General features: G+C 35.1%; 3 protein-coding genes across 3 annotated transcripts; 2 read left to right on the top strand and 1 right to left on the bottom strand.

Annotated features, from left to right (window-relative positions):
- Window positions 1–193: 193 nt before the first annotated feature.
- On the top strand, window positions 194–6,338 carry LOC123715314. Its single transcript, XM_045670275.1, has 4 exons — window positions 194–289; window positions 3,745–3,830; window positions 5,165–5,345; window positions 6,078–6,338. Exons 1-4 carry the CDS (start codon window positions 253–255, stop codon window positions 6,278–6,280), a joined length of 507 nt encoding a protein of 168 aa, XP_045526231.1. The 5' UTR covers window positions 194–252; the 3' UTR covers window positions 6,281–6,338.
- An 864-nt stretch (window positions 6,339–7,202) lies between these two features.
- On the top strand, window positions 7,203–9,711 carry LOC123715395. The gene is made up of 4 exons (XM_045670386.1): window positions 7,203–7,250; window positions 7,651–7,827; window positions 8,212–8,338; window positions 9,299–9,711. Exons 1-4 carry the CDS (start codon window positions 7,205–7,207, stop codon window positions 9,459–9,461), a joined length of 513 nt encoding a protein of 170 aa, XP_045526342.1. The 5' UTR covers window positions 7,203–7,204; the 3' UTR covers window positions 9,462–9,711.
- A 916-nt stretch (window positions 9,712–10,627) lies between these two features.
- Window positions 10,628–13,379, bottom strand: LOC123715328. The gene is made up of 4 exons (XM_045670293.1): window positions 13,276–13,379; window positions 12,059–12,257; window positions 11,075–11,290; window positions 10,628–10,847 (listed from the first exon to the last, which is right to left on the bottom strand). Exons 1-4 carry the CDS (start codon window positions 13,307–13,309, stop codon window positions 10,646–10,648), a joined length of 651 nt encoding a protein of 216 aa, XP_045526249.1. The 5' UTR covers window positions 13,310–13,379; the 3' UTR covers window positions 10,628–10,645.
- Window positions 13,380–17,562: the final 4,183 nt, after the last annotated feature.

Genomic DNA, 17,562 nt, shown 5'->3' with positions numbered 1-17,562 from the left:
TGACTGATGGTTGTTGCATTTGGAACTGTTCATACTGATGACTGTTCATGTTGGGAAGAGTTTTAACGAGTTATCTATGTTTATTATTATCTCACGGACTCCCCAGGGAAGGAAGTACACTTGAAAGGTGTCAAAACTTCCTATTTCTTTGTGGAAAACCTTCAATTGAAGACGGGGCGAAACTATATACAGTTTTAATTATTTTTTATTGTTGTTTAAACTGATAATTTTCTCATTAATAAATGTACAAACATGCAGTGCGCTGGTTTCATTTTAATAGTATTATTCAGTAAGTAAATGTTGATTAATTTAGATTCAGAGATTAAACGCTGACGATTCCCGTATGAAAAAGTCCAATACGTTTTTTACATAGCATCTATCTTAACGTACCTAACATTATTTGCCTTGGGGCTGGTGGGGTACAATAAATTTGCGAGACGAGATTTAAAATTGGCCTACTATCTACTTAAAGTCTTGTGGAGTGTTATGCAACAAGTGTTCTCCAAGAACTCGTGTACCTAGAGGATATGGGTGAAGGCCAAGTTTCTTTGCGTACCAAAGTCAGTCTTTTACACTTATCCCCGTAAACAGACTTTGCGCTTACTGACTGCTGCCTCCGATACTATCGACATCTTTATATGTTCGTAGAGTGAGATAATACAGATATTGTGTATTATGTATTTCATATCATAATTTTATTAAATTAATAAATTGTCTAAGTCTCGTTTCAGAGTCTAAAGAGTCACTAAGTGTCAATTCACAGTCGAGCGCTCTTAATGCTGTATGATTAAGGTTGAATTAAATTGGATGATGATACGAGATCTCTTAAACAATACTATTCAATGACGAGCCATATGGCACTGAGAGTCCACTATCACTTAACATCAGGTGAGCCTCTGGCCCGTTTCCCTCTGTTCTATAAAAAAAATTAAATAAGAAAAGTACACATTTTATATTTTAATAAATAAAAACTGCCTTTATTCAAGTACTACATATAATAAAGATTACATTAAGTTTATGTTCTTATATTTATTATAAGTACACGACCTCGACGGGAGTGAACGCCTGCACATTCCTTCGTTTGTCTCTTTTCGTCGCTACTTTTATTCTTAATTCTTTTTCTCCCGCTATCTCATTTATTTAATATAGAGCAGTGTTGGCCTAGTGGATTCAGCGTGCGACTCTCATCCCTGAGGTCGTAGGTTCGATCCCCGGCTGTGCACCAATGGATTTTCTTACTATGTGCGCATTTAACATTAGCTCGAACGGTGAAGGAAAACATCCTGAGGAAACCGGCTTGCCTTAGACCCAAAAAGTCAACAGGTGTCAGGCACAGAAGGCTGATCACCTACTTGCCTATTCAATTCACAAACGATCATGAAACATATACAGAAATCTGAGGACCTTAAAAGGTTGTTGGCGCCAATGATTATTATTATCTCATTTATTTCATCTTCACAGCTTTCTGGTGTCCTCTCTTTTTCTATCAACTGGACTATGGGCATCACAAAGGCGGGCAATGTTACCTTCCCATTTCCACATTTCCTCCTTTGAGCGTCCGATCACTCCGTTTTTCACTTGTCCTTTAATTTTCAATTTTCAAATTCAAATTTTCCTTAATAGTGCCTTATTAACATCCACGTTTGGCATCCAAATGACAGACAACTATCAGATACTATAAACTGATATACTTTATTGTTTATATCTTAGCTAATCGGCCGTGGCAGATATTGTGATTTAGACAAGTGTGTGTAAAATAGAGGGCTATTTTATAACTGTTAACGGGATGAGATATAGCAGCTAGGCGTAAGGCTTGCGCGTGCAACTGTTAAACCTGGGTTTGCGTTCGAAGCACAACAGGGCAACTTGTGTATATGCGCATTAAACACTCGAAGAAGAAAAATATCGTGAGGAAACCGGCAAGGCCCAGGCTTTAAAATACTGAAGAATGCTGGTCACAAATCAAATAACAGCTGAAATGTACATAAATCTGTGGCCAAGACGAAACGAGACGAAAGTTCCGCCCAGACTATTATTTGGCTTTTCCATTTTAGGAGCGTAAATTAATAAAATCAAACAAAAATTACATGAAACGTTTATTCCCGACTGACGTTGACCTATACACAGGTCTTAGTTAAAACACTTATTACAAATCTAACCGATTCTCGAATTCTTAAACCACACAGAAAAATCATCAAAATCGGTTTAAGATATTTAGATTAAATAACAAATGAAAGAGTACAGTAATAGTCAATAAAACCTGAACAATCAATCTTCTATCTATCATATATTTGACAGTTATACGAAATATTTGCGTATGTTTTTTTAAAAATATAAACGTTGCCCGAACTTCTACAAATATTTCAAGATCAAAATTAGACAAATCGGTCCAGCCATTCTCGGGTTTTAGCGAGACAAACGAACAGAAACTTATTTTCATATATATAGCTAATAATAATGTTTACTTAACACGCATACTTTATTACTATATTACTTTCAATAACAGTGATTATATATTTGTGCACGAAGCAAAGGCTATTCAATTGTCAAAGCACCACCATGAACTTCTGTTCTAGCAACCTTCGTGGTCAGCCAATAACAAGTAAGCCCATATTCCAGGTCACACCGACTCCCAAGAACCAACAAGACTGACTAAAGATGACTTATTATCAGCAGATGTTCTAATTAACACAACTGAAACAATAATAAAGGATGATATAAGGCGTATAGGACTGATAACATACATCAAAGAGCACATACACGATTGTGCAGCCTTCGAAATTGGATACTTAACATATATAATCCAAGAAAAGTATCGGCATATGGTCGATAGATATAATGTCAGCTCCTATATGATGACCAGGCTGTATTTAATGGAACACATTATGTATTTAGGAGAACTAGAAAGGAATTATTGGGAGATCGACCATCTGTATGGCATGTTACATGAGATAGAAAGGAAATATAAGATCAAAGATGGAGAGTCAGAGGTCAAAGATTATGTCGAGAAAACGAAAGCAGGACGCCAGAAGACAGTCTTTGACGTAGATTATGATATGACAAAGATATCTTCCCGCTTTCCTCCAACACGACGGACGAAGATCAAGAAGCTAAAGAGGGACGAGCATAAACGAATTATGGATAAGATTCTGAATTTGAAGTGGAGGACGACGAAGGAATCTACGAGGTGGTGGTGGCCCTTGGAGTATGGGTGGGAGATAGATTATTGGTGGGGGGGAGAAACAGAAACGCTGTAAGATCTTTTAAAAACAGCGTTTCATAAAAAAACATTTTATACTTTTTTGTCTGGTAACAATAGAACTCGTAAAAAGCATATTATAAATAAATATTTCTATTAAATAAAATATATATATATCTCCTTGAAGTTTTCTTAATGACCTACAAAATAGTACAAAAAATATCACGACTTGCCGATTTTTCTATATTCAATGCGTGTGTTAAACAGGATTCCCAGGTACACTCCACTCCACTCCGACACTAAAGGTCAATATAACTGCCGTATGTCAAAATAAATAGTATGTTACTTAAAAACGTCGCACGATAACCAGACTTCGGCGGCCCCACACGAACACCCAAACTGCGCCATTCTCCAATTTTAATTCAAATCTAAGCTTGTCTAAAGTATTGGGTATTGCTTTCGTGAATTAGCTTTTGCGAATAGTCTCCCTTTACGCATACTGAACTTTAACTTATGTAAACTTACTAAAATGCTTCATATTTTAGCGCCATCTAGTGGCCTCAATATAGCAAGACCACAGAAACAAATAATAAATGATCTATCTTGGGGTACTAAATTAAAATTGCTAAAGGTATTTATTATTTTATTTTTAAACTAATCGTGATTATTTCTAAAAGGAATGCTCAACCTGTTGTGATGTTACTATCGACTTATCGGTGTAAGGCATGCCGGTTTCCTCACTATGTTATCATTTACCCTGAGAATGTTTAATGCGCACATAGACAAAAACACACCCGAGGATCGAACCTAAGATCCCAGGACGACAGTCTCTCTTTGAAACCAATCAACAATGCTCTATTTGTTATTATATAAATGTTAATTATATAATAAAGAACTACAGCGGCGGCTTATTTGTCGATGAATAACAATTAAAAAACACTTATAAATTATTTATCTTGAAGATTAGTGTTAGCCTAGTGGCGTCAGAGTGCGACTTCCATCCCTGCGGTCGTAGGTTCGATCCCTGGCTGCACCAATTAACTTTATTTATATGTACGCATTTAACATTCCGACACAAGTGAAAAAAAAAATTCTCGACATTGTCATATTCGCATAAGCTAAGGATAATGTATGTATTTCTATAATAAACTAGCTGCCCCCGCGAACTTCGTTTCTCCTTTATGTGGTTTTAATTAGCCTTAATACCGTGACACAAAAGTGTATTATCGTCACTATAATTTGAATTTGATTAACACTTCGGTCTAAGTTTTGACCGTTTTGGTCTAAAAAAAAGTACGTTGGCTATGCTAACACCAAAAATTAAAAAGTAGAAATAATTGAATTTCACGGTATTTCGTTTACCACAAATTTAAAGGTTTACCATAGCAGTGCCATCTATTGATTACTTACTCAATTCAGTCGAAAAGTATCGACATCTGTTAGAATCTTTTGGAGTTAACAGATAATTGTGACTGTCAATTAATTACAGACAAATAATTTGCAATAAAATAAAATTGCGACTATATTTAAAGATCTAAGCTATCCTATCTCTTAAGTTGGACCAGACTGCTCACGGTGTGTCAATTTAATTTATCATCGGTTTTAGGTCGGTATCAAATAGTTTAGGAGTCCATCGCGGACAAACATCGTGACAGGAGATTTATATATATTAAGATAAATTAACATTTGCTTGAAAGGTGAAGGGAACATCGTAAGGAAATTGCCTTGCCTTAGACCCAAAAAGTTCGGCGTATGTCAGGCATAGGACTAATCACTTTCTTGCCTATTAGATTGACAAATTATCATGAAACAGATTCAGAAACAGGCCCAGAACTAAAAAGGTTGTAGCTCCACTGATTTATTAATTTAAGAACAACATCGGCAATTTATTTGTGGATTCATATTAAAAATATTCTTATATCTTGTTCATCCATTTTTATTAAAACAAATTATTCATGTTTGCAGGACTATCGCGAAAGGCGTGTTGGTGTATCCTACCTTCGAGAGGGGGTGACCGAAGCGGAAGATTCCATGAAATTAAAACTATTTCGATTAATGTATGAGACGGTTCGAGACAGCGATTTGAAAGTACGAAGGGCTGAACTTATAAGACGACATTATACAAATTCAACTTCTTTTGATACTGGTACGAAAGTTGTAATTACGTTCTTCCAAAACTTGGTTTAAAGAGTAGCGCAATCCAATTCTTCTCGTTCACGATACGCTCTTAATTTAAGAAAAGTCAGTAAATGTTTTTACTTTTTACTTTCTATTTTTAATGTATCATATTTTTAGTTTAGTTGTTTTTTTATTATTATTCCTGTTTAGTTTTGTCTTAATAACTGTGTATAGCATGTATTTTTGCACTACTTGCCTATCTTATTTAATTTAATACATTTTTATTTACTCACAGTGGTTGCCTGGAAGGGATCGCTCGAAAGCGATAAGGCCGCCAGGTCCTCCTTTTGATTTAATTATGTTCAATTTTTTTATATTGTAGTGTTACGAAGTGTTAATAAAAAATAAATAAATGTACATTTAGATCAGTTACATACCAATATAATTTAATAAATTTTAAATGTCAATGTCACTTCATTTTTGATGTCACAGGTATATTTACAATTTGACGTGTTGCGTCAAATATGGCGGGTTGATATTATATTGAAAAAGTGAACGTAAACAAAAGATAGTTTTAAATTTCTCGACTATTCTATTGTTCAAAATTACCGTGGACACATCTGGCGTGTTGCAAGGATCCGAATCTTAGTATCTTAATAGTAGATACAATGATATCCTTTTCAGGGCTAGAGCAGGGCTCCTTTTGGTCTTTTACAAAATGTTGCGCGATCATTAATAATTACTTTTTATTTCATTTCAGGCTTCATTATAGGCGATATAACAGACAAATTCAATATTATATCCGATATTGCACTAACAATGAAAAGATTATACAAAGAGTGGAAGCCAATGGAGCATATAAGTGCGTACGAGCAGATCGCGAATAAAGCTATTGAAATCACGAACTTAATTGACATGGTACGACTCATTGAACGGAAGAACACGAAAGTTGCCAGGATTTGAGATAAATGATACAATTTCATTGTAATCATATTTGCTTAATAAATTGTTACTATGTGAATTTGGGTTTTCTTGATGAGTTATAAATGTTTCATTCTCGGACGTCGAGGCAGAATACGAATTTCCACTCGTTCCGATGTCCACAGTTTTACAATTGTGCGTTATTTAAGGCAGATTTTCCTGCGCACCACGACTATGTGGAACCAGCTGACCCTTATAAACAGCTCAGGCAACGCACTCGCGAGCCCTCTGAGTATCCATGGGCTCACTTAGGGGCCTATACGGTCGCACAACTCCAAAAAAGTACATTGTTTCTTTCCACTTTTTTTCATCGTTTCTTGAAGTATGGCGAATGGAAAAAATATATGGTGGAGTTGAGTAGTTTAAATAATTTCGCTCGATAGAAAACAAATCCAAACATAGCCAATTTTTGACACTTTGAATTCATTTTATGACAAAAATGAATATAGAACATGATTTTAAAATTTACACGATGTATTGTGTCGCAAGTCAAGTAATCCGTTTCAGAAACAAAATGGATAAAATTATTTTAATTTAATGTTTTGCATAACGAATTGTTATTTCGGGCCAGTGCGCCTCAGTGCTCCAGCTCTCCATTGCGTACCGCAGTCCACCCCGAGACACTGACACAGAAATTCGTGCTGGGATAGGCCCTTAACACCAGGTGATCCTCCTGCCCGTTTGCCCACCGTTGATCAGATTAATTATTTCCATTTCCCGGGTTTACTTCTTTTAAAAAAGTAATGAAAATTAATCTATAGTGAATTTTATTATTCTGTTTTCGCCTATAATAAAATTACAATCTTTTTTACTACCAAAATCCAAAACACGTTTTTAAAAATATTTCTATAATTGGTTAGCAATTAAAAACAAATAGTGTTATAAAAAAGTGAATTACAAAATAAAATGATTTTGATCATGCGTGTAATGGCAACTTATATTGTTTTTTTGAGTAAGTATAAAGAGTTTAAAATAGAATTATTACCTACAACTGCTGAAATTCTAAAAACTGCGAGAACCTTTTTAATTAAAATATCCAGTGGCACTATAACATGTGTTTCATGGATAATGTTTATTTCAAGAAGGTGACCAGTTTTCGCCGTCTTTTTCGATTTTTGGACCTGAGACCGCTGACCTTACGATGTTCTCCTTTACCGTACGAGAGATTGTTATCATGCAAATACTGCTTTTGGGGACTACGCACTGACAAATTCAAATATCTTGCTTGTTACCTTTTTGTTTTACGAGTATTTTATAGTACTAAGCGACCGTTGAAAATCTATGGGATTGTGGAAATACGGATGGAAGTCATCTTGCGCTAAATATTTAATAATAGCTGGTATGTTCCACAGCCGTCTTTGTATCTGGGTATGATAAAATAAAAGATCTCACAGACTGGAATGATAGAAAAAGGATTCGCGCTATGGGATATGAGCTGATAAAGGAAGCGCAACTGAAGATTAGACAATTAGACGGACTTAAAGACGAGGCTAATCCATTCACGGCTTTTGCCGTTGGGACCTTGCTTGGTAAACATTGTTATTACTAAGTGCTAATTCACCATGTCTACTACTGACAGACGTAGAATGCCATCTTGAGGCAAGATGTCCCTAATCGTGGAAGGCTTTTACTCTCTCTTCAGTCAGTAGCTCATATCTAAGCGTCGTCGTCAGCAAGGAAACAGAGGTGGACAATCTTTTTCTGCCGGTTTCTGTCCAGCGCCTCTTTACTACAGTGTACAGTTTTGAGCATGATAAGTCTTTCATTTGACTCGTCCATCTGGTTGGTAAACGGCCACGAGATCGTTTGCCACCTGTGTAACTGCGATCAGTTTCTCCAAGTTCTCATCGGCTGTGCGCAGGTTGGCAATTAAAAAGAGTGTCCTATAACTTTAAACAATAAACTTTGAACAGGTCGAATACGTGAAAAATATCGCTCAATGCTGGAACTATACCGGATGACAAAGAATAAATATACGGGTGCAGCGAATCTGACGCTACCAAATGTGGACCCGCGAAGACCGCTGCATAACATCATCAGGTGACAGACTAGATTTTTTTATGTTACCTCACTCATGTGATGTTGTGATACCGCCCTGCCAATGGACACACAGATTTCCAGAAGGCAAGTACGTTGCCGGCCATTAAAGAACTGGGACGCTCTTTTCTTGAAGCACCCTATGGTCCTATTAGAATTCACTAAAAGGAAGTATAGAAACTACATACATCTATTATTACGAAATTGTTTTCTGAAAACAACAGCTCAGTGCAAGTATCTTCTATATAAAAATGAATTGCTGTTCGCTTGATTCGCTACAACTCAAGAATGGCTGGACCGATTTGGCTAATTATGATTTTGAAATATTTGTAAAAGTTCAGGGAAGATTTAAACATAACTAATAAGTAAAGGAAAGTACTAAAAACTACAATTGAATTTTCCAAAAAAAACTGTTCCTAGCTAGTAAAATCTTAACATTACATCAAACATGGGTAAGATTTCCTAGCAATATTATTCATATTTGATGTCATTTTAGAAATAAAAAATTGTCACTTGGTTGTCATACATTATGAAGGTTCAAATACAGATGTCTTCAGAAATCTGTAGTATGAGTTCCACACACTAATTAAGAGTATTTACAATATTCTTAACCTACAATGTCAATAATAATAAAAAAATATATTATTATTGACATTGATAAATAGAAAATTAAACCAAATTTGTTTGGTCCTGGCATTTCCTCGCTGTATTGCGATCCACTAGCTCTGGGGTGACCGGTGCATCTTGAATCTTCAATTAGCGCCTGTGCACTTCAATCCCACGGCCCAATCCCAATCTTACCGTAACATAATTCTATCATTATTCTATTAAGCAAAAACGACAATGTAAAAAGGTGGATATTTATTATTATTTATTTTATTTACACCTACATATAAAGATTCTGTATGCGAAACGCCTTTGTTAACAGGGATTTTGGTTTCATTTTTAAATATTATGTTACAGATTAGAAGAAGTACGAGGTTTAGAATTGGAAATAGATCAAATGGTATACATGCTGCAGAATTTAGACGACAATGCACCAGCATTTGATTTAAGTCTGTTAGTTGGAAATGCGAAACCTCGTCCTAAATCCACCACACCGGAACCAGATTCCCAAGATATTTGATAAACTGATATTTATTAAGTACGACTCCGAATTTTACCCTAAGATCCCGGATTCCTCACGATGTTTACCGTTACCTTTACTTAAAACACGTTAATTACTTATACTTCTTTTGGCGCGTTAGGGAAAAATGATGAAAGTTAATTTTCGATGCGCGCGCATAAAACCACAAAAAAACGACAACCTGAAGTTAGCATAGTCAAAAATTCAATTTCTTTAATTAACTAGATAATGCGTTATAATAAAACTTTCAATGTATTAAATACCTTTTTTCTATTATAAGTGTCGTTTTCTCTACAAACGTAGATTAAGGCGAAAGATAAAATATTTAAATTTGTTTTTATCATGTTACCCCAAAGACATATAACTTCTAACACGTGTACATAAGTACACACACATGTTTTATTTTTGTATGTCAGACGTGAGTACAGGACAACGTCTATTGGATCCGCTAGTATAACCATAAAATTAAAAAGGGTACATGCAGTCCATTGCAATGACCCAAGTAAGAGCAATTCTTCCCGCTATTACAGCATGATGTTAGCGCGCTGTTACCAGAGACAACTCGCATCATGGAGTAAAAACAGTATACGCCTGCACAACCACAAAGTATAGAGGCACTGCAATAGCGAGGAAGCCCTATTAACATCCCGAAGGCATTATTGAACTGAACACGTGAAATGCTTTAAGTGAAAGAACAATCTTTACATGCGTAATTTGGATAACAACAAATATTATTGTCACTTTTACTATTTCACACCCCTTCATCATACAATACAAGGCAAACCCAACTATTCCAGGTTCCTCGGTCTAATAAAAACTATTTACGTAATTCAGCCATGTATCGTATACCTTCAGAGTATAATACAAATTACCAGCAAATAGATATATTTAATGTGACTAAAGAATGCTTAAAAAACTCTAATATCTTTTAATAATAATGGCTTTGTTATTCTTCTTTTATATTAAATATTTATTATAATGATCAATGAATCTTAAAACTTATAATTTAGTATGAATTTGTACTTTGTTATATTTTTTGTATAAATAGGTAAAACTGTGCTTTATGTTTATGTTTGAATGTGTATTTGGTTTTTGACTTTTGTGTATAATGTAATTGTTTGAATATTGTTTAATGAGTAGCTGTAGGAATACTTTAATAAAATAAATTATTGAATCAATTTTAATTACCAATAATAATCTATCTCCCAGCCATAATCCAATGGCCACCATTTATTCTGTGGGCGTCTGTCTTTCTTCTTTATAAGATTCGCAATTAAACCAAACTTATCCTTTTGCTTGCGCCATTTTCTTCTCTTCTTCATCTCCCTTAATCGAGCCGCTCGGGAACTAGCAATCGCAGCCTCGATTATTCTACGTTTCTCGTCTCTGTAACATTTAATTGAATACTGTACAACTAAATTACATTCTAGTTACGAACGTTATATGCATTGTATTAATAATCTAGGAAATCTTTTCTCTAACATTCCCAATCTAGCCATTTTATAGAGATTCACCGCCTGAACGTAAAAAGGATGTTTGTTGTGTTTCTCCTCAAGAGAAAATTAACTTGATTAAAAACATTTAGTAAATGTACTGTTATTTTAAACACTAACCCGTCCATCCCATCGTCTTCACCCGTTATTCTTCTCTTTTCGCGATTTAACGATTCCGCCCACTTTTTCTCAATCTCGTGCACTATATTGCACAAATGAAATATCTCGAAGAACAACTTCTGCACGTACTCGCAGCGTTTCGTTGCAAATGCTACGCCGGGAGAGTTCTCGTGCTCTTCATATGGACCTTTTATCTGTGCCACCATTTTTCGATATCTACAATATATTCTTTGATTAACATAGTATATAGTATTGTCTTTTGTTAACATAGCTTTTACACATTTAAAGAAAACACTTTTTTACCGGATTGAAGCTATGTATTATTATAAACTTATAATCATTTTACATAATTTTAAATTTCTCCGTTTCGCGTGCTTTACAGCGTGCGTGGTCACGCTGACTGAAGACAAAAGGTGTTGAATGTCAAAAAGTATCACAGCTAAAGTAGATAAAGTTGTATTAAAGCAAGCCAATAAATTTATGTAAGTTAATTATAAGTTTATAATAATAAAAAGTTTCAATCCAGTAAAAAAGTGTTTTCTTTTACATAGTATAGTAAATCTCACAGGAAGGAGTGATCTTCCATAAGCAAATGAAGGTATCACAATGGTAGTAGGCGCTGACACATTTTTTTTTAAATAGAGGCTTTTCTGATTTTAAGTGCCCATGGACACTCACATAGCCTGAAGGCTAGTGAAGTGAAGTGCTAGTTTTAAGAATTGGTACCCATTTTTCTTAAAGGACCCTAAATCGAATTAATTCGGAAATACTTCAGTTCGCAGCTGGTCCAGAGGTGGCGCGCGGCAAAGTGACTTAAAAAACGCTCAATTGTGGACGATGCTGTTTTAGAATATCAAAGCCTGACTGACTCATGACTATATTCCTCAAGAATCAAAGGCTCAAGGGTTCTGAGAGGCATGCTAAAACTAGTCTAACACTGCTCACGTATTCGGACCTGCTTTGTTTAAAAAAATGATTACGCACCGCTCAAGCAGCTCGGACACGACGTAACCCATTTCAAATAACGCATTAACTTCATAACACGCGCGTATTGTGTTCATTTCGCCAATACGGTTTTTTGCTTCCTCTGAATATGTTCTCATGATAGACACAAGTCGCTCACAAACCAGTGCTGAGGTCTCCAAAGGGTTGAAGTCGATTTCTTGACGACTTAGAGGGATACCTACATAAGGGGATAATATTATTTTTAAAAGAATAGACAGCTAAGATCCCAAGCTCAGCTGCGTATGATTGAGATATCAGCGCTACATATGTTTAAAGATTATTATTATCTAAATTGTTTGTTTGAGGGGGTCAGACCTTGGCTTCCCAGAACAACTGGAAAATAGAATAAAAAATTGTCATATCAGTATGGAACGAAGTACAACACGAGTAAAAAGGTAATAATAAAATTAAGCGATATAAAAACTAAATTTAATGACGCACACCAGCACATACCGATAACCAGAGTAGAGACAGGTCATATAATGAGAGAAAAAAGCACAATGAAGAAAGAAAAAACAACAGAATTGTAACGAAGTAGGAAACGAAGGAGAAGCAGGCAGATGCAGATGGTTCCAATGTAGAACCGCTAGTGAACGCCTTTGTCGAAGGACAAGGTATTTCTAAATAAGTATAATAAATATTTTATTACTTTATATATACCATGTAAGCCAATCGGCATTAAAGGCTTTTTATATTTTGTTTATAATTTAAATATTATCTAAATTTCATATGAAAACGTTAGAATCAATGTCGCTAATGGATGTTAAAGAGAACATAAATGAATCCAATGGTACAAAAGAAACAGTCCAGTCGTGTCCATGGCTACTTCAATCATAATAATAAAACTTTATTCATGACAGAAATATAGTTGTGATAAAATGATCTACAGCTAGGCCCCGCACTAGGGAGCTCTTGGGTTGTGGATGGCTAGATTACAATTATTCCGTGGCATATGGCATGTTTAAAACATTTTTTAAAGAAAAAGTAGTCTAGACATTTAATCAAAGAAATTTCAATAATATCAATAATGATAATGATGATAATACTTGCCAGCCAGTGGATTGTGAAATTAATATAAATCTTTCTGAACTGACTTTCAACTTCACTTCTGTATTATATTCGCTATAGAAGGTTTGATATCACGATTATATTACGGTATAAAAACTAAAATAGATTTATGTATTAAAATATCTTACATAGTAACACGACGACGAGTGTCTGTATATCCATGTAACAATGAAAAAATAATTTGCAGTAAAAATGGAACTTTCAATTAACTATTAACGACGCATTAACATTCTAATAACCGAAAAGGATGCTGATGATGAAGTCCTCGCTAAAACGTGAATAAAATTCAAAACTGCCGTTTTAAAATATTGACTTAAGACATTTGTGTAGGAAGGATGTTGTGCTCTTCCTCCGAACAAAAGGGAGGATTCTCGAACAGTCGGTAAAATACCAGTGACAGAGGTTATTTCACCAGCGTAACCAAAGCAACACCCTTGGTAGTTGCTTGCTTGCCGTTGCTTTCGGGCTTCACCTTCCGATTGGTCCCTTGGCGTTGCGAAGATAGGTTTGCTCTCCTGTATCTTCTACTGCATTTACCATGGAGTGTTCAGGAGTGGTTCGGATTAATACCACCAACTAAGTTCACTTTCGGAAATCGAGACAGAATATAAATTTCACATATATCACCTCGTTTTTAAGGCATTTTACCCCACGCGCCACGTGGAACCCCGTCGAGGTATTTCCTTCAACAAATGATCGTAACGTTTCTAAAAAGGCTGGCAGTGCACTCGTAAGCCATTGGGTGTCCATAGGCGGCAATATCACCTAACATCAGATGAACCCCCTGTTCTATAAAACAAGACAAATGTAAAAATAAATTGAGTCATGAAATTTTAAATACTTATCCTTAACGGTGGGAATAACATTTCAAATCAGGGTAGGTATGTAGTCTTGTACCTTTTTATGTATTATAAACTGAAAAATCTCAAGTGATGCATAGAAGAGAGGAATAGCTGGTTTTGAGCTATAAAAACACGGCGTGCGTGCGGTGTGGTTGCTTCTCCGTCCTGCCTGTTTTTTCGTAAAATACAAATAGCATGTGTAATGTCTCAGTAACAATCTAGTGAAAATTATAAAAAAGATACAGGTGTAGATTTTTTTTGAATTTTTATACGAATTAGTAAAAAAAGACAATTTTATGGAAACGCAGAATAAAATATAACTTTACAGGGGTTGAGCTTAAGAACCTCCAGTACAACATTTTTTTTCAGCTGATGACCCCATCTAACCCCTAGTTGCGATTTATCCACTTTTTGGCCACCCTGTAGTGTGGTTAATTTAATGTAATTCTTTTTGTTTTTTTTAGCGATTTCATTTGTTAATTGCTAACTCTATAATAATTTTAAACTCATCGGGACTATATTTATAGGGTTTACCATGATACTGATATTTATAATTTTCTCAAACCTTTAATTCTGTTCAGATATCCTGTTAATGGTTTATTGTAATCTAACCAAGCAAAATTTTTACGTTCACTTTAGTATACGTGAGTTCATTTACTTCCATAATTCTATTAAATCAAATTTGTGTACACGAATAATTTGTTTAAATTACTTATTGCAATCTTGTAGTGTTGCTAAGGTAATACTCAGAGGTATACGATCTAAGATGTGTAAGATTTGCGTGAACGTATTCACGCCGTGCCTCTTTTGGTCTTATTTCTGAGGAATCAGTCTAACACTTTGACTTATACACTATAAGAATCCTGAGACAACTTGCTTACCTGTATAGCGGAAACATTTTATAACTATCATATCGGATTGTTTACAATCACTGTGCACGCGTGTACTTTAGGAAACGCTTTACGAGTGTACATGGGCGGCAAGTATTACCTAACATCTTGACAATCATCACTAGATACAAGCTTCGAGGTAACCAGCTTACAATCGAAATTACATGGAGATAATCACGAGGAAATAATACCACATAGTAAATTTAAATATTTAATGTACATTTATTCGAAATTACATTATTGTATCACACAAAAAAGCCCGCGTTGCGTTTAATAAAAAAAATCGCAATCCCGAAGTGGATTAAGGGCTTAACAATTAAGCCTATGCGATATATTTACAAAAAATTTATACAAAAACATGATTAAAACGTGACGCTTTCACACACTGTCAATGTCATCTGACATATTTGACATAACGTAGCTAACGTTTCCCGCGTGTTGTCATTATAAAATACAACCCACTCCCACGCTTACCTATAAGTTTATAACCAATAAGCGTGAGGAAGCAAGTTTGTAGATTTTACGTGAGAATTAAGTTATCGATTTTGTTAAACGATATCTTCTTTGCAAAATAGCAGTCACTATTAGATAAATATCAAATTGCATTGAACTGGTCAACGTTGTAGAGCTTGTGACGGGATTATGTTTGCACAGGCCAGAAAACATAGTCTGTAGCGGCGAGCGATGGCAGTATAATTTAAGTACAAACAGTTCTATTATAAACTAAATGTAGATTACACGAAAAACCCCAAATGACTATTGAAAACGTCTCGTACCACTAGACTACGAATCTCAAAGTTTATGTTGTTTATTATGGCTTCATTTACAAATTACTTGTTTTGACTACATTTAACGAGATTTACATGTACATTGGTGTTTTATTTATTGCCACAGAGTCCAAAATTCATGACATGAACAATTATATACAAGTTATATACAATTATAAACATTATTATGACAACATTTCGTCATTGACAATACAAATTTGTATTGTAAAATGTACCTTGCAAAGATTGAGACAGCTCACGAATTCACTTGAATTAAAGTCAAGTTGAGGTATATTTCATTAGCGATTTAAAAAAATCTTGCCAGTTCATTAGTTGGTAACAATGTTTTATTATTTAATTTTTTCATGATAAGTACACACCTAAGAATATTTTGATTTTATTCCACAGTTATACTATGGAATAAACCAAAGGCATTTTTAATCTGTCATTTCTATAACCAATGGAGACTTTGCAAGGTAATCGTTTGATTAAAGAAATGTGCTTGATTCCATTTAAAGAAAAATTACTTCACGTATATTTTACATGAAAATTTCATATAGTAAAGACTGATAATAATTTTACTAGAAATGGGTCGAGTTTAAAAAACGCTCATTTAATATACTCTTCGAATAGTTTGAATCAGGTTTATTAATAAACAACAAAAAGAGCAGTTTCGGCCTTCAGCCAAATCCGACAAGTCAACGGCGTGTTGATACACGCACAGGAGGCTAATTTAATCATTTCTAAGTTACCTATTAGAAATGATCACTTATCAGAAATCTGAGGACGAAACCGCCATTTTTTTAACATACAAAAATAATACATCGCTTGAACTGATATTGATATTTAAAAATTCAGCGCTTGAGGCTCGCTGCTTACATTACACGTCATTTACTATGGAACCGAACAAGCCAGGTATTCGGATACTTGATTAATTTCATACTCGGCGCATCTATAAAATAAACATTTAAGTATTCAAGAGCACTACAGATACCGGCAAACTTCTTGAGCATTAAACAAGGGAGTGGGACAAAGTTGGCACATCGTACACAGCGCGGGACACAAACGTCAACCGATTTACCAATCACGCGATCGACACGTCACTCTCCCACCCCCTCTCAGTGATCCCTAAAAATCGCTTTTGCGCAGGCAAGGACATTTGTTCAAGATGTTTGCCGGTATCTATACAAAACGTTCTGATCAAATACCTTTAAGAAAATATAACTGGTATCAAGCACTTTTAATTTATCAACGGAATAGTCAGAGACAATTGCTTCTTCCAACTTTGTGGCATTTTCTGTGTTGTGTAGTTAAGTAACTTTAAATTCAGTGTTAAGGTACGATTCCAAGAGAGTGATTAACTGTGTACATTCTGTTCAAAACTATACCAGAACATGTATTAAGCAGGTATCGCGTGTGGCTTGTCTCCACCGGCAATGCTGTGTAACTTTTGTGAGTGTAGTTCACTGAGAAGTTTTAACATATGCGTCTTGACCGGGCTTGCCCAAAGATATTCTTGATCATACAAAAATTTACCTGGCATAGTGCGCGCATATTTAATGAGTTCGGTATGGTAGCGAAGTAAAAGTGAGTTAGCGAACGCGTCGACACAAGTCACGATATTGTTAGCTTGAGTGAGTCGACCAAACATTTGTGCCGCACAGTTCAGTACACTGGTGGAATCGTACATTTACGAATATACTGTCAATGAATTATTAATTCTTAGTATATATACAAATAACATTAAAAATATGTTAATAGGTTTCCATATCCACACTAATTTACTGACAAGGGTTATCAGTTATATTAAATAGTTCAGCTAAAAAGTTTCACTGCGCTAGGACTAATATAATATCCACTGGCGTATTAACAGTCAGGGACCGCTCAACCATAACGTAAGCTCTAAAGGAGGGGGG

The sequence above is a fragment of the Pieris brassicae genome, chromosome 10, assembly GCF_905147105.1.
Source record: "Pieris brassicae chromosome 10, ilPieBrab1.1, whole genome shotgun sequence".
NCBI lineage: Eukaryota > Metazoa > Arthropoda > Insecta > Lepidoptera > Pieridae > Pieris > Pieris brassicae.
Note: the sequence above shows the minus strand (reverse complement) of the source record. Positions and strands in the feature narration are given on the sequence as shown.

Excerpts from the sequence above, each read along its gene's own strand:
- LOC123715314 (XM_045670275.1), top strand. The coding sequence starts at position 253 with ATGCAGTGCGCTGGTTTCATTTTAATAGTATTATTCA. Across the intron at positions 290-3,744 it reads CATTTTAATAGTATTATTCA|CGCCATCTAGTGGCCTCAAT; the intron begins GTAAGTAAATGT and ends TTCATATTTTAG. Across the intron at positions 3,831-5,164 it reads CTAAATTAAAATTGCTAAAG|GACTATCGCGAAAGGCGTGT; the intron begins GTATTTATTATT and ends TCATGTTTGCAG.
- LOC123715395 (XM_045670386.1), top strand. The coding sequence starts at position 7,205 with ATGATTTTGATCATGCGTGTAATGGCAACTTATATTGTTTTTTTGA. Across the intron at positions 7,251-7,650 it reads AACTTATATTGTTTTTTTGA|CCGTCTTTGTATCTGGGTAT; the intron begins GTAAGTATAAAG and ends TATGTTCCACAG. Across the intron at positions 8,339-9,298 it reads CCGCTGCATAACATCATCAG|ATTAGAAGAAGTACGAGGTT; the intron begins GTGACAGACTAG and ends ATTATGTTACAG.
- LOC123715328 (XM_045670293.1), bottom strand. The coding sequence starts at position 13,309 with ATGGATATACAGACACTCGTCGTCGTGTTACTAT. Across the intron at positions 12,258-13,275 it reads ACTCGTCGTCGTGTTACTAT|GTATCCCTCTAAGTCGTCAA; the intron begins GTAAGATATTTT and ends CCCCTTATGTAG. Across the intron at positions 11,291-12,058 it reads GTGTCCGAGCTGCTTGAGCG|ATATCGAAAAATGGTGGCAC; the intron begins GTGCGTAATCAT and ends AATATATTGTAG.